This window comes from Corvus brachyrhynchos, unplaced genomic scaffold, assembly GCF_000691975.1.
Source record: "Corvus brachyrhynchos isolate BGI_N302 unplaced genomic scaffold, ASM69197v1 scaffold514, whole genome shotgun sequence".
Lineage (NCBI taxonomy): Eukaryota > Metazoa > Chordata > Aves > Passeriformes > Corvidae > Corvus > Corvus brachyrhynchos.
The window spans coordinates 2,437,452-2,459,724 of NW_008238319.1; the positions used below are offsets into that span (position 1 = coordinate 2,437,452).

At 44.3% G+C, this 22,273-nt stretch overlaps 1 protein-coding gene across 1 annotated transcript in view; it reads right to left on the minus strand.

Annotated features, from left to right (window-relative positions):
- Positions 1–22,273, minus strand: part of DOCK1 (dedicator of cytokinesis 1) — a 244,271-nt gene that overhangs the window by 87,981 nt on the left and 134,017 nt on the right. The window contains exon 29 of the mRNA XM_017733893.1: positions 21,530–21,624. Within this exon, the coding sequence (XP_017589382.1) occupies positions 21,530–21,624 (95 nt within the window). The remainder of the gene's footprint in view (positions 1–21,529; positions 21,625–22,273) is intronic.

Genomic DNA, 22,273 nt, shown 5'->3' on the forward strand with positions numbered 1-22,273 from the left:
TGCAGAGAGGCACACTGTGATCATTTTACACGTTTAGAGTTCAGATTTAAAAACCCAACATAGACAGTGCCCTCCTTGAATATCACCTTCATGGAGGGGGCAGGGGAAGGGCAGCTCTCCAGCTGTGCCAGGGTATGGGATCCACTGGGGAGGGCACTCAAGAGAAGGGGTCTATTTCTTCCAAAAGCACTTCTTCCCCAGGAAAAGCCGTGAGAAGCCTTTGCAGAGCTTGTCCCAGAGTTTCAGATTTTTTTGAAATCTATTGTCTAAACCTGGAAGAATGGCTTCCCAGTGCCAGAGGGCAGGGCTGGATGGGATACTGGGAAGGAATTGTTCCCTGGGAGGGTGGGCAGGCCCTGGCACAGGGTGCCCAGAGCAGCTGGGGCTGCCCCTGGATCCCTGGCAGTGCCCAAGGCCAGGCTGGACATTGGGGCTGGGAGCAGCCTGGGACAGTGGGAGGTGTCCCTGCCATGGCAGGGGTGGGATGGGATGAGATCCCTTCCAACCCAAAGCATTCTTTGACAATTCCATGACCATCAAGGTTAAACTCCCCAAAAGTACATAACCCTATGGGTTCTTTGGGGTGAATATCTGCCCACACCTTGCTGACCCTAAAAAACTCAGTATTACATTAATTTTGCATAAAATTTTGAATAATTCTTCAGCTTTTGCACCCAAGATGTGAACTGTGCTGTCTCAGCAGAGCTATGGGTTAATATTCCCAGGGAAAATGCACAAGTTCTCAAAACGGAGCTGAACATTTCATGTGAAAATAATCTATGAGCTGACTTCTATTGTTCACTGCTGGTTGTTCACTGCATGGGCACAGGCAAATTACTTAATTCCTCCATGAATCAACTCGAACATCTGTAAGGTCAACATAATGCAGATGATCTTCCCCAGCTGCTCCAAGATTCTTCCAAAAATAATTCAAATTAATATTATTGTTGTTACATAAAACTGTCAGTACAAATCTTTCTTTATGGCAAACAAAGCATCTTTGACAATGGCCCTTTAGCAAAGAAGAGCTGAACAAGTTGGCGAAGTTTAATTTTCCCACAATGCCCAATTGCTTAAGTAACAAATCCAGCGTGTGATTTTTCAGTATAAAATGCGGGAATAAAATTATATATATTTATATATTCTTGCCCATAAGATCATATTGGGCCCATCTGCCATTGATATTTGTGTTGTAATTACCTCAAAAAATATTATAAGTTAACTGAATTCAAGCCAAAAGTACCTTTAAATTGTGTTCAAGCCAGAAGTACCTTTAAATCAAATACCCAGTTAAGTAAGTGGACTGTGAATGGAAGATCAAATTTATGTGTGACTTTTAACACCACATAAAAATTAAAAAAAATCTTTTAGCATGATAAACGAGGTGCCATAATAAAATGCTCTTGAAAAAAGGTCATTAGCATGTTATAGATTAAAATTTATAGAAAATAGAAAACCACATGCTGAATTCCTGATAAAGAAATCACTGATTTTCTTGAACCTTATATTGGCATGAAATTTAGATGAACATCAGGCTGGAGTTCACACCAAGCTCACTCGCAGCTCTCTGCCACAGCCTCACAATCAGTTCCAAGACTGAAGGAAAATTGAGATGTAAATTAAAAGAGTCAAAACTGCAGCCTGACTAATCCCAGAATCATGGAATCATAATTGATACGGTTGGAGAAAGCCTCTGAGATCACCAAGCCCAACCATCAACCAGCTCCACCACCATGGTCACCACTGCCCACGTCCCCAGGTGCCACATCCACAGGGCTTTGAAATCCCTCCAGGGATGGGGACTCACCCCTGCCCTCAACACCTTACTCCAGTGTTTGACAACTCCTTCTGTAACTACATTTTCCCAAATCTCCAACCTGACCCTCCCCAGGCACAGCTCGAGGCCATTTCCTCTTGTCCTGTTGCTGTTCCCTGGGAACAGAGCCCGACCCCAACCCTGGCTGCCCCCTCCTGTCAGGGAGTTTTAAAGACCAATAAATTCTTCCCTAAGCCTCAATAGTATCAGGAAATATCTTGCTGGTGTTTATTTTCACATCGCTTGCAGGTACCAGAATCTCCTGCTCTGTTCACATCACTGCTCTCCTGTGCTCCAGGATGGGCAGTGACCCCATTCCTGGTAAGGAAACCCCTCTGATCTCCTGGGTGAGCCCTCAAATTGAGCTACAAACCCTTTTCCCAATATCTGCCACGGCACATCCCCTTGCAGCAGCCCCTGGGCCCAAAGGCAACGTCTGTCTGGACAATTTATGCCCATTTTTTGGAAGCCTGTGTCTGTCAGAGCCTGCAGCACATCCCAAAACGAGCTGCATCACATTTCAAATGTTGGCTGCTTTCTTGACGTCGCCATGACTTTACTGCTGGCATCCCTCCTGACACCTGGAGTATAAATTCTCCAGGTTTGTGCCTTAAAACACCTGAATTCTGACATTAAATCTGTCCTTTTCTTACCTTTGCTATAATTCAGCCTCCAAAATAGACCGAGGAACTCAAAAAAATGGGTTCAAATTTAAAACCTTCACAAATCAAGTCCTTCTTAACCCAGTGAATTTGCATGGCAGAATCTGCTTCCCTGAGTAGTTTTCCTGCATTTCTATCAGATTCCTTGCCAGTCTTCAAGCAAAGTTCCTGAACACTGGCTACAGACATAAATCCTTGCAGGGATGAGCAGGTTTTACAACTTGTTGCTTCTTTTTCCTTTTTAAACTTTTTCGGCAGAACTTTGTGCTACTTTTTAGATTTCTTTCCCATCAATACTACTCACCAAAATCTCACTACAACAAAACAGAAGTATTTACACTGAGTTATTGATGAAAGAGAAAAAAGCATGAAATTATTCCCTTGCACCCTCCTACTTCTCTATTTGCGAAATAAATTTAAAATAGGATAAAAACAACTTGTGCAGGAATGTTTACAGCTTTAAAAAATAAAGCAGGAATTAATAGGTCAACCAATTAAATCAGGCACGGTGTTTTTATCCTGCTGGATGTGACAGAGTTTTACTCTGATCCATCAGGTGCACACGAGGGTCAGTGCCATAGAAACAGAATCCAAGGAGTGGTGGGAAGGAATTGTTCCCTGGGAGGGTGGTGAAGAGCTGGGATGGAATTCCCAGAGCAGCTGGGGCTGCCCCTGGATCCCTGGCAGTGCCAAAGGCCAGGCTGGATGGGGCTTGGAGCAGCCTGGGACAGTGGAAAGTGTGCCTGCCATGGCAGGGGGTGGAATGGGATGAGCTTTGAGGTCTTTTCCAACGCAAATCATTCCATGATTCTTTGAGTCCATGGCAAGGCAGGCAGCAGAGCTCTCCCATCCCATCCCATCCCATCCCATCCCATCCCAATCCCATCCTTTGCTGGGATGTCTATCACAGAGCAAGGAAAAACCACATTATTCCCCCTCCAACGATCCGTGGAGTCGGACATTGTGCACAAATTCCATTTGCTCTTTTCAAAACCTGGGCTTTAATTTCCTCTTTCCTTTTAATCTCTGAGCTGCCTTGACTGGATATAAATAACCAAAGTGCAGGCTCCAGGTGTTTCTGCCCTGGATCGATGGGAATGAGCTGCACTTTGTGTCCCTCCTGTCTCCCTGTGCTCTGCTCCGGGGCAGCTCAGCGGCCTCGGCATCTCCCCCATCCTGACAACACTCCTGGAGCCAGGGAATTTATGATTCGGGGATAGAAGGGAATGTTTCATGTTTTGTGAGCTGACAGTGGACAAAGCAACTGCTTAGTGCAGTCAAGGAGAGCTCAAGGACACAACATTCACCTGGAAACCCAGAGCCAGTGCTGCTAAGTGAATGGCAAAATACCCCAGCCAGGAAAAAAAGTCATTTTCATAAACATGACATCTGAATTATCCTATTGTTTGCAGATCAAAAGATTTACATGATGGGGTAACAACACCTCATAAATTTAGGTGTGAAATTTAAGTCTGTATAACGAACACATAGAGATTAATCTAAGAAAAATTAAGCACAAAGGGGAAGAAAGGGATGATCAAGATTTAATTCTTGATATTTACTTCTGATTTTGTATGTTATAAAATTAATAAAAGATTAGGATTATTGTTGGATCACAGCTTGAATGGGATGTTGAACAACCTGGGATAGTGGAAGGTGCCCCTGCCCATGGCACAGGGTAGAATGAGATGGGATTTAAGGTCCTTCCAACCCAAACCATCCTGGGATTCTGTGATTCAGTTTGCTCATGCACTCAACAGCCAAAAAACAGCCCTCTGAGAGTAAATAAATATATACATAAATCAAACCACAAGCAATTAATCAATATCTAGAGGGGGAAAAACAACAAAGAAAAAATAAACCAGAAAAAACCACCCCAAAAAACGCCAAACAAACAAACAAAAAGTCCAACAGAAGTCAAATTATTCCCAGTGACATTTGAAGAATTAGTGCAGGGAAAGTAAGATCCACACAGTGATCAAATCAATAAGACTTTTAAATGGCTATCACAGTGTTCCAGTGGACAAACAGTGACCAGCACTAGAAAACCTTTTAGTCTGCTGTTGGTGCATCCTAAGTGCATCCTCCACCCTGAATTTCCTAACTGAAGCCCCAAACTTAGTGATACAAAACCAGGCAGTAACACGAGATGAAACCTTTCCATGGTGATTTTCTCTCGAAGCATAAAGAAACCAAACCACGTAAACCTCCTTTTTTTTTTTTAATTTTAAGAAAGGCTTTTTCAGGATTGTTCCTCTGCAGCCTAAAGCTCCTGACAGAACCTGCAGCATTCCCAAATCCAGCCCTGGCTCTGTAAGATGCATTGCAGTACTTACATCCCAAATAGGCTTATTCACTGCATGGAGAGAATTCATTTATTATTCAAGAGCACTGGGGAGAAGGCAAAAACCCCTAAAACCCTAAAGCAGACTGGTTCAGTATCACTGCAATTTAATTTCTTAACACAGCTGGAAATGAGTTGATGGTAACTCTTTGAGAACATGGATAGGACAAGATAGGACGAGAGGAAATGGCCTCTGCACCAGCAGAGTTAGGTTGGATACTGGGAAAATTCCTTCCCTGGAAGGATTGTCCAGCCCTGGCACAGCTGCCCAGGGAAAAGATGGAGTCCCCATTCCTGGAGGGACTTAAGAGCCGTGTGGATGTGGCACTTGGGGACATGGAGCGGTGGTGGCCTTGGCAGGGCTGGGGAAACTGGACTTGATGGTCTTGGAGGGCTTTTCCAACCTAACCTGGAAGTTTCTAGTTCTAGGATTCTATGGATTCACCCTTCCTGACCATGCTCAACTGCCACGTTTACAGCCCCATTAACATCTCCCACAGCTCCGATGGAGAAAAGAGAACCTTCAGCTTTTCCTAAGAATCAGAGAATCACAGAATCCTACTTCAGTTGCTCCAAGCCCCAAAGTCCAACCTGGCTTTGGGCACTGCCAGGGATCCAGGGGCAGCCCCAGCTGCTCTGGGCACCCTGTGCCAGGGCCTGCCCACCCTCCCAGGGAACAATTCCTTCCCAATACCCCACCCAACACTGCCCTCCTACAGCTTAAGGCCATTCCCCCCCATCCTGTCCTATTCCTTAATCCAACAAATCTCTTCTATTGCACAAGAACCTGTCCTTGGCACCCACCAATTTTAACAGCATTTATTTGCTATTTAACATATCTATCCACAAAATACAATCCAGCCCTTCCAGATTTTCAACTGAATGAGCTGAAAAACTTGGAAAAAGCTCACGTGCCAGTAAAGCTTGTCTCATCCATAGCTGCCCATCTGAGGTTAATTGCGGTGCATCATTATCTCACTCCACGTGCTTTCTGTGAGACGTCTCTGACAGACTGAACTGAGTTTTTTCAGATCTGGAGAATTATTTCCATGATCAATGAGTCTTGGAGCTGTTCTGCTCATCCCACACCCACATCTCTGCCCAAAACCCACTCCAGGGTGTCTTCAAACAACCCCTTTCTATTTATCAGCTCTAACAAACCTCTCCGAGTCCCCACGTTAAATCAAGGCAAGTGCTGCGTTTCATCCATCACACTTGTACAGGGAGGATTTCCATGTCAGAACAAGGGAGCAGCTTTAACAGAAACATGTAAGTGAAAGGGATTAGATATTTTACAGCAGAGAGAACAGCAAGCTCTGATACAAAACTCCATGTACAGGGAATGTTTACAAATTTCAGTCAAATCCAGGTTAAGCACAAAATGGAGGAGTCGGTCACGTCAGGGGAGCCATGGCAAAAAATGCTGAAGGCAACAGTGGTTTTGCACTCTGGCTTCTGTGGAGTCGTCATTTCTCACCAACTTCCAGACCAAACAAATTAACAATTCGTGCCACAGATGTCAGAAGTTATAAAGGAAATTAATGCAACAGTTGAGCTGAAATGAGACTGAGGAAAATGCTGCTATTTTCCCTGTGGACTCGGACGTCCACACACCGAGCTCTGCTTTGTGAAGATAATATCCAGAAAGTGCTCAGCAAAGCTTAAAAAATAAATATCTAAACCTTTTTTTTTTTTCCCAGAAATGCACATGAGCGTTGGGTTGAGGTTTTGGGGTTTTTTAAAAGATTAAATATTGAAGGATTTGATGTATGTCACTGGCAATACTCCAGTTTTCTTCTAAGGGGTTTTATTCCAGGAGTTTTGACTAATGCAAATAATGAGTTTGAAATCCTGACTAACAGTGAAACAAACTCAGTTCTAAGTTAGAAATCCAGCAACTACTGCATTGATAGGACAAGGGAAGATGGCTTTAAGCCGAAGGAGAGTAGATTTAGATGGGATATTGGGCAGGAATTGTTCCCTGGGAGGGTGGGCAGGCCCTGGCACAGGGTGCCCAGAGCAGCTGGGGCTGCCCCTGGATCCCTGGCAGTGCCCAAGGCCAGGCTGGACACTGGGGCTGGGAGCAGCCTGGGACAGTGGGAGGTGTCCCTGCCCATGGCAGGGGTGGGATGAGATGGGATTTAAGGTCCTTTCCAACCCAAAGCATTCCATGGCTCTGTGAAATACGAAGCACAGCACAGGATGGAAATCCAGTGTGGAATCTGCATATTCATACAACACAATCAACAGTTTAGTCTATTTCCAACTCTCCTGTTAGCAGCTCTGATGTCAGAGTTTAAAGCACACTTTCTATGCTGGATGAATAAATCTCATATGCCAGCATAAATTTTTCATGATTCTTTCATAAATTCCTCATTTCTTGTTGTCAGTTGTCTTGGCAGAAACTAAAATATAGGAAGCTGTAAAAACGTCGATCTGCTTTAATTAAGCCAACTGCCTCCTTCCAGGGCTGTTTGACAAGCCCTGGGTGAAGCCATAGATCACCCAGAGCACACAGCAAAGAGTGCAAGGGCCTTTTAAAGATAAATACAGAGAATTTCAACCCCTGCCTCACCCTTGACTGGTTGATGACCATCTCACAACTCTCTCGGGTTTTCCATCCAATCCTTGTTTGGGATTCCTGTTCATTAAAACTGAGTTGGCAGCAGCAAAGCAGAGAGGGGGATTTTCACCCTCTGCAATCAAGAGGTAAGAGTTTACTACTGCAATGGTGCATTTTTTTCATTAGACTGAACCAGAAAATAGCAAATTAAAACAGGAAATATGATGAAATGGATTCCTATCTGGAGTACTCTGGACAGGTCTGGTGCTCAGCATAAGGAGGACATGGAACTGTTGGAGCAAGTCCCGAGGAGGCCATGAAGTTGGTAAGGGGTCTGGAGCACCTCCCCTGTGGAGACAGGATGGGAGAGATGGGATTGTTCAGCCTGGAGAAGAAAAGGTGGTGGGGAGACCTCAACAGCACCTTCCAGAAGGGGCTCCAGGGAAACTGGGGAGGGACAATTCACCAGAACTGGAGTGACAGGACAAGGAGGAATGGGTACAAACTGCCAGAGGGCAGGGTTAGATGGGATACTGGGAAGGAATTGTTCCCTGGGAGGGTGGGCAGGCCCTGGCACAGGGTGCCCAGAGCAGCTGGGGCTGCCCCTGGATCCCTGGCAGTGCCCAAGGCCAGGCTGGACATTGGGGCTGGGAGCAGCCTGGGACAGTGGGAGGTGTCCCTGCCCATGGCAGGGGTGGCACTGGATGGGCTTTAAGGTCCCTTCCACCCCAATCATCCTGTGGTTCTATGATTCCACACAGAAAGAGAATCCTCTCATCAAGAGAAAATCACAGCAGAGCTGAGAACGTGCTCTCCAAGGAGAACCAACTTCCCTTCCTTCGCACTTCCCTGGGCTTTTCCCAAGGAAGAGCACACCAGGTGATCCCTGAGATGCCCTTGCAGCATGGGATCCTGTAACTCCATGACATTATCCAAGAGACATTCCAGAAGAGCCAAGAGCGTGTCCCTCGAGGAGCACCAAGGCCCCGCTCCCTCCCTCAGCAGCGTCAGAACACAGGGAGGGAAAAATGAGCTTTGGAGCTTTGGACAAACTGGAAAAGATGAAGAATGATTCTTAAAAGAACCCCCAATAAAATCCTTAAAATCTGTCAAAACCACTGAAAATCACAGGTTTATGTAGATCAGAAAAACTGTGGCTAAGAAATCAGGGATACCAACACTGGCAAGTGTTGAATGCACATCTCTAAGTCTAAAAAGTGCTTGAGGCTGTACCAAAACAGGAAAGTACAGACCAACATGATACCAAATATCAGCTAATAACTGTGATTCAGATCTCAGAGATGGAAATACTCTTCCTTAAGAAAACTTTTCCTCGAGGAAACACGGCTGAAGGGACTGTGGAAGGAGCACGTTGTCAAAAATAGTCTGACAAATAAAAAGTTAGTCTGTGTTCGAGAAGAACTTACAGAAAACATGTTTGGTTTTGACAGTTGGCAATTTCACTTTTGATTTTTAAAAATGAAATGTGGTTTCTGCATGAGAAGATGTAAAACAGTCCAGAAGGAAGAACATGAGACAACAAGTGTGGGAGGGAGAGTGAATCCTCACAAAGCCGTCGTAGTATCACACCTCCTTTAAAAACTCCCTGACGGGAACATGCAACTGAAATTCATCCCAGAACTGTTTCTGTTTGGATATCTTTATCAGAGAACTGTCAGAAAATCATCAATTATCTTCTCCTGCATCCTTTTTTTGAGTACTTGTGTTACACCTCCCATAGTGCAGACATGACTGGGCCAGCTACAGTCAAATCATACAAAGTAAATCCATTTTAACAGTCAAACACAGAGAGGAACAAACCCAGGGAGTGCCCAAGCCCTCAGAAGGAAAATTCCAGCATTAAGAAATAAGTAATGTCATAAAGGTGATTTTTTTATATAACTCAAAATCACCTCTTCCTCCACAAAGCTCTCACAGTTTGACTGTGACAGGAACAAAAATATATTTTCACATGGAAGATGAGAAAAAAAGAAATTAAATGAAAAACAGGAGAGGTGGATAAAACTGCTGAAGCCTTCCCTGCTTCCTGTGCAGTTTGTTCATCCATCCATCCATCCCTCCATCCATCCATCCATCCCTCCATCCATCCCTCCATCCCTCCATCCCTCCATCCATCCCTCCATCCATCCATCCATCCCTCCATCCATCCCTCCATCCCTCCATCTCTTCATCCATCCATCCCTTCATCCATCCATCCATCCATCCCTCCATCCATCCCTGTGAAGGAGGGCTCTGCTGGGCACTCAGTGCTGTGCAGGAGCCCATCTGGTGGACTCAATTCCCAGAGTTTTTGAAGATAAGCTGACTCACCCCATGCTGTGATGAATTTCAGTGTTCCTGTTCCACAAGACATCTTCTCCTGCCCTGTGCATTCCCACCTAAGTGCTGCTGCACCTGCATCCCAAGTTTCCCACCAGGCAGAGCTTTAGTGCTGGCTCTGCACCACCTGCAGGCAGCCAGGTGACACCTGAGCCAGCAGAGAGCTGCCCAAACCAATTAAACTGCCCAAAACTTAACAAATTGAGCCAGGGGATGCTGCTGCACCACAGGAGGTGTGAGGGTTATGGAGAGGGGGCTCTGTCACCCGGGAGCTCCAAAGGGAATTGGAGCAGAGAGGGGATCAGGGATCAGATGCTCTGTTTCAGCTCCCTCTCTCTGAAGCCACTTGCAGAAAGACAGAGTTTTCATGTCACTGATGATCACAGGGACCTGAGAAATGACAGTTTTCACACCTTCTGCACCAGTCATACATTATTAATATTTTTCTTTTCCTGGAGTTGCTGGCAAGCAGCAAACAACTCCCCCGAAGGGCAGGTGGATGCTCTCCCGAATCTCCAGGTGAGGGCTTAGGGAAGCTGAACAGTCAGATGGGGTGGGAAAGGTCAGAGCAGGAACAGCAAAGGCATTTCCAGAGTGCCTGGATGCAGAGGGCTCTGGATGCAGGCTGGGAACATGGCCAGGGCTCAGGGGAAGATGGAATGGACAGGGGGAAGCCTTTCCCACACATCCAGGACAAAACAATCTGAAAAAGCTGGGAGAGCAAAGCTCCTGTCGCAGGCAGAGCAAATCCAAACAGATCCCTGAACACACTGACAATAAATTCCCTTTGCAGCTCACCAGGCATTTGGTGAATGTTTATATACAAGGAATTTAAGGAGGGGAAAGGTTTGCTTTTAATATCTTTCATGTTATTGCTTTGAACATCCCAAATGAAAAAACATGGTGGTAGTTTAAAGTTCAGCCACTCAAGGAACAGGATTTGCACAGAGTGTGCCCCTGGATGGATATTTTCTAACACCAGTGAGAATCTATGTCCATCACCTGGATACTAAAGAAGCTCTCATTTTGGTTAATGTTAAAAAACCATGGATTTACCTTCTCAGTTCAGCCTGTTCATCCCCAGATCTGGAAATACCTGGTTTACTACCTGCAAAGACCTGCTTACCTGTAACACTTCTGATGGAAAAGGAAAAAGGAGAAACATCCATCAAGAAAGGCTGAGCTCAAGCTCTGCCTGCAATGCACTGAGAGAGACAGAAGATGCCTTTTCAGTGCTCATATTCAGTGATATAAACCTTCAAACTGGTGATAGCCAATGATCTGGCACCTCTTTTCTCTCAAAATATGCTTTAAACTCTTCCTGCCCTACAATCACTCATCTGTTACATCAGAGCAGGAATAATTTCCTTCTTTTTAAAAAAACCCTCCAGTTCTTCCTACAGTGGCTGTGTTTTCTCACACTCCAACTGGAAAAGCTTGTTTTCTACAGTATGTTCATGAAATATTTCTGATCCTGAAATTTAATAACCCCAGAAAAGGCCTTGCTGGCTTTTTAAGCATCGAGGCTGCTGCTCTGAGAAGCCAAAATGCTGCACCATTGTTGGTCGTTGGAAAAGATGAAAATTCAGACAAGGAATGTGTTGGCAAGGTAAAAGCAAACAGGGCTTTAGGCACATTTTACCCAAATTGTATTAAATTAATAACTGTGCTGGTCACTATTCTTGTGAATCATTAACAAAATAATACATTAAGAGCAAAGTACTGTTTTATAATATGTACAATATCTCTGTTCTGTCAAGCTGCTCTAAGTGCTGAAAATCCTGAAGTCACTCATTGATGGTCAAACACAGAATTTCAGTGCAAAGCTCACTACAGAAATCTGAATTCCAGACTAACAGCCAAAAAAAAGCATTTAAGCCTGAAAATGCATTTATAATATCCAACCAACTGTTTTTTGTTACTTCTCAACACTGAAATATTGGGGTTTTTTACAATACTGGAAAGGATGAATAGACCCCAAGTGTGAAAAAGCAGCCCGTATTTCACTCTCTGGGTATTTTAAAATGTGCAGTGGTAGTGACTGAAATGATGCTGATGTGGAAAAATAACGATTGTTAAGTGAAAGTTGCTACACCTTTCCTGTTAAAAATAAACATCACGTGGTGTTAGCTTTGACTTGGTGAAAATGGAGCCCTGCTTTGGGATTTAACACCTTCAGCTTTATTTAATTACCTCCTTCACGGCGCTGCTTTTATAGGCACCGAGTGTTCCCACATCGTGCTCATGCCTTACATCCTGTGCTAAAAAAACCCAAGAGTTTTGTATTTGGGGCTGTGACGTCAACAGCCTTTATGGGAGGGGGTTAAATGCGCACAAATTGAGCAGTCAGGGCACCTTAATTCCAATTAATAACTGGAATACCACATCCGGGTGGGTTTGGGCGCTAAGGTAGAACGTTTTTCCCTCCTACCACAGAATCATGGGATCACTGAAGTTGGAAAAGCCCCCTAAGATCATCGAGTCCAAGCCAGCATTCCCAAGCCACCACTGACCCGTATCCCCAGGTGCCACCAGGATGCTCCATGGTCTTTGGATTCCCACCACCAAAGGGCACCAACATCATTTTCTCAGTCTTGGTTTTGGTCACATTTCCAAGGGATCATTTTTCCTGTGTGAACCTAAGGAGCAAAACTCCTCCGGGTGGTCCCACGAAATGTGGTGCTGCAGGCACCAAACTGACTGTGAGGAGCCAGGAAAAGCAGAATAAAGCTGGGAAAGTCCCCAAAGCTCCATGAAATGAGAAAGCAAATACTGAGCTACAGCTTCATCCCAAACACCCACACTGGTACAATAATGTGGATTCAAATGTTCGTGAGCTCATCTTAGAGAGAGCTAAACCTTGAGTATCTGCACACCAGGGCCTTTGGAGTGGGTTCAGGCAGCAATGGAGAAAAGAACATGAGAATCACTAAATAAAATGTAAAATTTAAATTGACAGTTAAGGGGTTTGTCAGTTCTAATTAGAAAATTGTAAGAAAACTTTAAATTAAAGGAAGGCTTACGCTAAAGGATCTGTCTGAGGAAATGTAATCTGCCAAGGGTTCCTGCTACCCCTGAAGTAATGAGAGCACAAAACAAAAACCAAAAACATGTAACAACATCAATATCCACCATTTAGTGCACAATATATTGAATTCTTCTTGCTTAATTTGATAAAAAAATATCATAAAATCCAAACTGATAAATATATTGGCTGGTAAAATGCTTATGAGTACAGTCATCCCAAAGTACCTTAATATCAACCCAGGTTTAGATTCCAGAAGGGAAAATAATACTGGAATCATTGTGTTCCATTTGAAATTAATTTGGCAAGGCTTCTTCAGGTCTCAATTAGCTCTTAGCACAGAATTACCATGACACACAGGCTAATAACCTCTCAGAGCTTTCTTTCAGAACAATGTGTTAAACCCAGCAGTTCTCAACACTCTAAAGATGCAAGTTGGGAAAAAAGAGGGCAAGTAGCCAAAAAAATGAGTTGGATTTCCAAGGATCTTGTTGAAAAAACAAAGGAAACCAGACATCCACAGCATCCTGTGGGTGATGGCTCCAGAAAGTGAGGAATGAAAAGCCATTTTCAACATTCTCTTGCTGTTCCTTAGTGCAGCAGTTGAGCCAAGCTGCCTCTTTCACTCAGCTGTGTGCAGCTTCTGTGCCCTATTTCTCCTTCAAGTATCCCATTTCTGAGCCACTCTGGGAAATGACACACTGGGAGATGCCTGTAAAACGCTCGTGACTTTAGAGCAGGTAAAATACACCAGGGCAGACAACCAGCAGGGCAAAGTGGTGTTTGGGAGGAGTAGCTACTCCTGCCGGTGATTCCCCATGAAACATCCTCCAGGGAAAACCCCCAGCAGTACCATGGGATGGCCCCTGGGCTGAGGACTGCTCTAAGTAACAGTGACAGGATGAGAGGAAACGGCCTCAAGTTGCACCAGGGGAGGTTTAGGTTGGATATTAGGAAAAAATCTCTTCATGGAAAGGGTTGTCCAGTCCTGGCACAGCTGCCCAGGGCAGTGGCGGAGTCCCAAGCCCTGGAAGTGTTCAAAAAATGTGTGGATGTGGCCATTGAGGATGAGGTGGTGCTGCTGAGTTGAGCAGTGATCCCAGTGATCTCAGAGCTCCTCCCCACCCTTAACAATCCTATGATAATCCCACAGATTCCTTGAAGTTCCCAAGCTTTATAAGACACATGGAGCATTCGGAAGGTTTTGAAGGGATTCAATTTGCTCCCACTCCAAGGAGGACAACCAGTCCACAGCCAGGAATTCTCCAGGTCTAAACCTCAGCACTGCCTCGCTACCTAAAACTCTGCAAGGTGCCAAAAATAGCAAGGCCTTTTAACAGAAGATTAAAAAAAAAAATCTCTAAAAAACCCTTTTCCCCCTTGAACTCAAGAACACCAGCAGTTGGGGTCATTTCATCCCTCTGTGTTTCTTCCTAGTGCAGAAAGAGCTGTTCCCTAGCACACAATTCTTTGCTTCCAAGTCACTGGAATTTTCTTGTTGGCAAATCAAAGGTTGAAGTGTCATGGGGTTGGTAGTGAGCAATGAAGGTGGAGCTAATGCTCCACAGGGAAATTTTGGAAGCAAAATTAAAAGCAAGTTGTGCTTTAGGATGAAAAGGACCTGCAACAGCCTTTTCCTGGTTTTATAGAGCTGCCATGGCTCTGAGATCTCCATTCCTGGGAGGACACCAAATCCCATCCACATTCAGGGACAGGAAAATATCTTTGTCAAGGGAAGCACAATAAAACCCAGAACAAGCAGCATCACAGAAGATGCTGGATGTGGTCACCAGCCCAAGCTCACCCCACTGCAGGAAATCTTCCCAAAAACCCAACACGGCTCCAAACACATGAAAACCGTAATTAAGATGATACAATTATGATCAACAAACTGGAAATCATTACTCCACCTTTAGACCCCAGGGGACATTAATCATGACCCAAATAGATGGAAAGAGTAATGCTCAGAGAAGGAGCTGATGGATTTGGGAGGGCTGGGACATCTCACACCCACATCCCAACATTGGCAGCTTCACTGGGTGCTTCTCAGAATCCCAGACTGGTTTGGGTTGGAAAGACCTTAAAGCCCATCCCATTCCCACCCCTGCCATGGACAGGGAGCCTTCCACCACCCCAGGGTGCTCCAAGCCCTGTCCAGCCTGACCTGGGGCACTGCCAGGGATGGAGCAGCCACAGCTGCTCTGGGAATTCCATCCCAGCCCCTCACCACCCTCCCAGGGAACAATTCCTTCCCAAAATCCCATCTAACCCTGCCCTCCTTCCATGACTTCTCCATCCTAAGTGATCAGAGATTACAGAAATTAAGGAGCAAACCAGATCATTAAATCCAGCGGGCTGCCCCAAGTGTTCATCAGTTCTCACAACCACACCACGATCAATATTCCACCAATTCCAGGGACATTTCTAACTCCAAAGGCTGGGAGAAAACCACCTGCTATGGGGTGGAAACCATCAAGGGAAAAGAGCACCTGCTGGAGAATATTCCTTCAAGGAATCTCAGCTCTTTGAATAAGAAAATATCCTGTTATTTCAAACATAGTCAAGTAGATTCATTTTCCTCCCAGGTGCAGTTAATTTGACAGGTACAACGCTAAACCAAAAATCCTGCAAGGTCTTTCCTGAAAAGGTCAGTGCATTATGCAACGGGGTTTTTTATGGACAGCAAAAAAAGTTCCTGCATGCACAGAAATTTTAGGTGATTTACCAATGTGCATTTGTGTCTTTTACTCCCAGATGAAGAGCAAACTTTGGGGTACATGAGTTAATTCTGAGAACTGGCTCCTAAGGAAGTTATGAGCTTTGAAAATTGTTATCCTCAGTCCATACATGGGAAATAGTGGGAGGCTTTTCTATACAGAGAAATATTCAGCACTGAAGAAAAACAAAATTGCTCCCATTTGAAGTCTTACTGCATTCCAGCCCTGAATTAAATTATTTGATTGTTCAAGCTGCATGTCTGGACTCTTAAACTTTTTAAATAAGCACAGAGTCCTATAGGAAATGCATTAATAGTCAGGAAAAGTAGCAGCAATTCCTTCTAATCCAAGCTTTTTGTACTGTTCAGACTCTTCTTGAAACAATGCATCCCTTGGCCTCCTAAAACATAATTGCATTGCAAACACCTCCTTCATCCCAGTTCCAATTTGGGAATGTAAACCAGTTAACATATTCCACTAAAACATATCTTCAGGGAATATTTTAGTGATCAGGGCCCCAGTTATAAATTCAGATTTTCAAGTAACAGCCACTAAGCATAAAATTGAGTGGTTAAGGTTGGAAAAAACCCTTCAGGTCATTGAGTCCAACCCTCAGCCCACCTTGTTCCACATGTTTTTGGGACACTTCCAGGGATGGGGACTCCACCACTGCCCTGGGCATCCTGATCCAGTGCATGAAAACCCTTTCCATGAAAAAACTTTCCCTAATCTCCAATCTAAACCTCCCCTGGAGCAACTTAAGGCCATGAATAATGTCTTTGAGCATGGAATTAACACAGGCTTGAACCCATGAAGGGGTTTAGGAAATGAAATCACGATTTTAAAGCTTCTTCTGCTCCCTCCACCCCAATCCCATAGATTTAATAACACCTGATAAGCTGTGAAACTGTGGGGTGTCTCTGCTTTTCCCATCGTTTCCAATCCAGAATCTTTGCCATCTTTCTGGCCTCTTTTTGCCTGTTATGAAAACTACACCTCATCCAGCAGGAGCTCGGGATGGATTTTAAATAAGAGCTTTTGCACTTGCACTCATCTGATGGATGCGACTTGACTGGTCAATTATGTAAGTGCAAAGAGCCTATTTTCAGACATTTATTAAAACCATCCTGCTTTTGTTTCCATAAGCCTGCCTCAAACCCAGCAGAATATTGCAATTAAGACAAATTTCCATAAGCTAAACCCCAGTTTCAGTTTGGCTTTGGGTGACTTGTCAGGAAGGATAAACTCAGAGGCAGCTGAACCCTGGGCTGCTTTTGAAGGTTCCGAGTTACGCAAAAGTTGCTCCGGTTCCTGACGCACGCCAGGGTTTGCCCACTCCTGGTGGACGGTCACAAACATCACTGGAGGTAATTCTGAGAGCACAGCGTGGATCTGACAGGTACTGCTATGACAACCATGCAGCAGAACTGCCTACATTTCCCTGGAAGCTCCAAAAATAAACATTCCAGGATGTGTTTATCCAGCGTGTCTCCCTCGTCCTTTGTCCTCCTCTTTGCGAGGCTTTTTTTGGCTTTCACACAGAAAATTCATTGAGATCCTGGGCTGGTGGGCTGGGTTTGGGTGGGGTTGAGGGCATTTTGTTCATGGAAGATGTGGGGTGGTGGTTTGGATTTGTGCTGGGAACAGGGGGCATAATACAGGAATATTTCTGTTGTGCTGAGCAGAGTTTGGGGCCTTGACCATTCCCTGTGGAGCTTTTCCAGTGCCCAGCCATCCTCTGGGAAGAACCTTCTCCTGAAACCCAACCTAACCCTCCCTGACACAATAGGTAACACCCACCAGATTCCCTCCCCAGGCCAGCTCTATTTCCTCTGGGAAAAAAAAAATAGAGATGAGAAACCTCATTTTCACCGAGAGCATCTCATCCCTTTTCCTCCGACTTCAAAAGGCAAAACAAACAGGTATTTTATGTAAATATGGACATTAGAAACAAAAAATAGAACAGCAAACATCAAATTCCTTTTTCATAGGCAACTCAGCTTCCAGTGGCACAGCTGCAGATGAAAGTAGCAGCTACAAATTAATATATCATAAGGTCTTACCAAAGGAACTTGATTGTCTCAAATGCCAAAAGTAAGACCAAAGACTAAATTATTTGCATTTACGGAACCGTAGCGAGGAATTGCTTTCATGTTCTGAGTTATGTGTTTAGGAGGAACCTAAGTTTAGCTTGTCAGCCTCTGACAAAAGTTAAAAACAATTTCTAAAACATTTCAGAATCATTTCGAAACATGGTTTCGATGGGGGAAATGTAAACAAGACAAAATCCCTGCCTTTTTTTGTAACTACCTCTACAGTTCCAACTCCTCGCGTGTGTTTTCCTGCAGGAGGTGCCTGGAATGAAGAATCTGCCTCCAAAGCACTTCCCAGCCCTATCCTGAAACACAGGAAACTCCCTGATTGCTTAAAATTATTAAATACAGATATTATGGCTGTAATAGGAAGAACTCTCCCTGAAAATGTGGGCACAGACAAACTCTACAGCAGCTGCAACTTAAAGGTGGACAAGTATCCTAAAAGAACTGTAAGACATTTCCAACTCCTCCTTCCAAGGAGCTGTTTCAAAAGTACATTTAATGGTCTCTTATCCATCTTTGTCATCCCTCAGTGGTTTTTTTCCATCTCCTTTCCTTGGATATTGTTGTTTACAGTAATCCAGGAGCTGATCTGGACCAAAATTTGGAAGTGAAAGGAAAAGCCACTGCATCAATTCAAATATTCTCTGCTTTTACCCCCAAAATGAATTCTTTTAACTCCAAAATGCTGGTCAGCCACCTGCAAACCAATGTCACCTTCAACACGTTGGTGGCAATTCCATCAAATCGGTGACACCAAAACCTTGGAGTCTGAACCAACAAATTGCTTTCCTAAAATGAGAACTTTACTGAACTAGACAAGTGAGTAAATAAAGCATTCTACAAAAAAGGAAGAATTATCTTGTTAGATATGAAGATTTTTTGGTGTTCATTTCAGCATGAAAGGTGGGAACACAGCGTGACTCCCCATGGTGTTGGAACAAAGGCATGGGATGTGATCCTGAGCCTGGGATGTGATCCTGAGCCTGGCACAGCAATACTGGGAGGCAGAAAAGAGAGAGGACCCTGATGTTTTCATGCACTGGACCAAAAACAGGCAGGCAAAGCACTGGGAGTCATTTCTGTCACTACTACTGAGTGTGCAGATTTTTTATATCTATAATATATGTAAGAAATAATATATATCTTTCTATATATTTATCCCACTAGTGAAGGTCAAAAAAATATAATACTAAATTTGAACTAAACTTGTATTTGCAAATATTCCCTGTAATCCAGTCATTCACATGCATTTCTCCATTTCCCTCTTCCCCCATGGCTACAACTTGATCTCATCCAGAACATTTGAATCCACTGCTTAATCCAGAGTATTTTCATCTGGAAGCAAACCACTGAGTGGAGAGGAACTTTAAGAGAAAACTAAAGCACTGGTCTAAAAGGGGAATTAGAGCTCTGTTTTCCAGTTATTTTAATTCTTTCTCCCATTGTTTCACACTACCAGATATAATCCATGCAGGAAATACATGAAATTGTGGATACAGTTAAAATTTAATTCCCTTGATTTGGTTCATAGCACAGAAACTGCCCGAAGAGGTGCTTTCAAAAATGACACCAAATTGCACGTTCGGAGTTATTCCTATGGAGGGGATGTCACAGCCTTAAAAGGCAGAATTTGTTCTTAAATTTCATCTGTTTTTCTTCAATAAAACTTCGTAAGGGTGGAAATAAATGGAGCAGATGGACAAAACAAGGTGTTTTACACTGCAGCTCACTGTTTTTGGAAACCACGTTAACTCCAACAGGAAAAATGAAAAGCACGGAAATCAATGGAGAAGCATTTCCAAAGGAGCTGGTGCAATGGGAATGAGGGAATGAGGGATGAACAACCCCCCTCAGGACATCTGAAGATACTCATCAACACCAAAAAGACTGGAAAATGGTTTTAACTTTAAATACTACTCAGATATTCAGGCACTGAGGTGAGTCAGGAAGAATCAAAGATCATCAACACATCCCATTTCTGCCTCCTCAGGACTTTGTGTCCAGCTTGGGACAAAGACAAGATTATTTTTAAGGATAAAAATTCCAAGCCTCTGTCCTAACTGTGAACCAAACTGCTTTGTATTGCTCCAAATTTTCCATGAGGACCTGCCTGGGATAAGGATCCCTTTGTGCTTTAAGGAAAAAAACCATGGGCAGGGAAAGGCTGGTTTTGTACCTCTGCTCTTTCATTTGTACGGCCAGAATTTCACAGTGCCAAAGAAAAACCAAGGTGAAATCCCTGCCCAAGTGAACACTGAGAGGTCAATGGACAATGAAGGTAACACAATTCCAGACTGGTTTGGGTGAGAAGGGCCCTTAAATCCCACCCAGTGCCACCCCTGCCATGGGCAGGGACACCTCCCACTGTCCCAGGCTGCTCCCAGCCCCAATGTCCAGCCTGACCTTGGGCACTGCCAGGGATCCAGGAGCAGCCACAGCTGCTCTGGGAATTCCATCCCAGCTCCTCCCCACCCTCAGGGGGAAGAATTCCTTCCCAATATCCCATCTATCCCTGCCCTCTGGCAGTGTGAATCCATTCCCTGGCTCCTGTCCCTCCATCCCTTGTCCCCAGTCCCTCTCCAGCTCTCCTGGAGCCCCTTTAGGCCCTGCAAGGGGCTCTGAGCTCTCCCTGGATCCTTCTCTTCTCCAACTGAGCACTCCCAGCTCTCCCAGCCTGGCTCCAGAGGGGCTCCAGCCCTCGGAGCAGCTCCGTGCCCTCCTCTGGATCCTGTCCATGAGCTCAGTGTCCCTCCTGTGCTGGGCTGATACAAGCAACACTCACTGCAGTACTGACCACACTGTAATTGCCCTGTGTCCACTTATTAATGCCAGTTAAGGCATTAAGAATGTCCAAACACAAACCTTCCCAATCCTATTTCAATCCTTCCCAAAACCCAGGAACCCCAGAGTTCTCCTGTTCACAGGTATCACATGCTGGGAGGGTTTCCTGATGCCTCCAACATAACTCCCAAGACACTTGGAATTACTGAGGCAAAACCACTTTCAAAATTAATAAAAAAAGAAATCAATCCAAGGGGCTTCAGATGTTCCTCATCAGCTCTCAAAGAGCTCCTCATTTTAAACACCTTCCCAAGGCGCTTCCTAAGCATTCCAAACCAGCAGGAAGAACCCAAAGATGGCTCAATCTCCTGACTCCTATTTATTCAGAATGGATTTTATTAGGGAGTTAAGGAGACTTCAGAAGCCCAGATTAAAGTTATGGTGCATTTTTATAAGGAGTGCAGGAGCTGTGGTTCAGGATTTTATATAAGGAAACGCTGACAACTTTATAGCCGTGGTAGCTTCCAGTAAATGCAGAAGAGATTTCTCCAGGCAACTGGTAAATATAATGTTTTTCCCTTATACTTTCATCTCAGTACACATAAAAGCATTTGACACACTTAATAAAATGTCACCAGCATAAAACACTGCACAAAGGAATGCTAAATAATGACAGAACTGCAATTATTAAGGAAAAAAAATGAGCATTAGAAACATTTTCAGCCTCTCTCTACATTACTGGGGTGATGGAATTCGGATTTAAAAGCCTTTTTAATTCTTTCTTGTAACACCACTGAAATAATTCCTGGACATACGACTCCATACAATAACCCCTAATTTGAGGTCATATGCAAAACATGCAATTCATCCTCCAAAGAATAAACTGACTTATTATAAGATATGCATAGAATTTTACTGCACCTGCAGCTGGCTGCAAAATCCGGGTTCTCAGACTGATGCCACCCTTTAATGTTTGGTGGACTCCAAGAGCCCTAAGCCAGGCCACTAAAACACTCCTCCAGAGCCAATTTTGAAATAATTCTGTGCATGAGAGAGGGAGGCAAAGCCAGGGCAGGCTGGCTGCAGCCTCGTGGTTGCTGTTTCCAAGCAACCCTGTTGTTCCAGAGCAAAGCCGAAGGCGCCGGCTCAGGAAAGCTCCGGAGCTTTTCCCTCTGTACTCACTTGTTCTGCATCATGTTCATGATCACCCAGTCGAAGGGATAGACGTTCTTCCCGATGAGGTTCTTGAACATGATGAATGTTTCCATCAGGAAGTCCTAAAAGAAGAGACAGTGTTTGGAGAAGGCCGCTCCCGCAGACCGAAAAACTCCACGGGATGGTGGCAGGTATGGATGGACTGGATGCCAAAGGGGGCTTCGTGCTCTGCTTCCTAAAAAAGGCATTTTTCATAAAAAACACACCCAAATCCTACCAAAGCACATTTATCCATGATGCCCATAAATCCTACAATAATTCCATTGCAGAAATTATAACAACAGTAATCCCACAGTTAAGCAACCCATGGGATTACTCAAGGCCAAGCACTGGTTCACCAGTTATCCAAAAGGAGTTTCTGCTGGAAAAACAATCATTATTTTCCATGCTATGGACAAGATCTCCCAGTTTTTTCATGTATTGTGACACACCTGTCGTGACACACTCTTGGGAAGTTGATAAAAGCACACTGATACATGGAAAGAGGAAAAAAAGAAAGCTAAATATTTATTTAACTCTTATGATTGCACTAAAAATACTCCCTGGAGTCAGGTGATGAATATTCCCTCCCTCCATGAGTACTGTCCTGAAATTGAGATTACTTATGTATTAAAATAAAAACATGTTCCAGTTCAAAGTGGGATTCATCACCTGCACTTGGGGCTGAGGACAACAACGGCTTGGACATCCCAAAACAGGGAGAGAGACTCC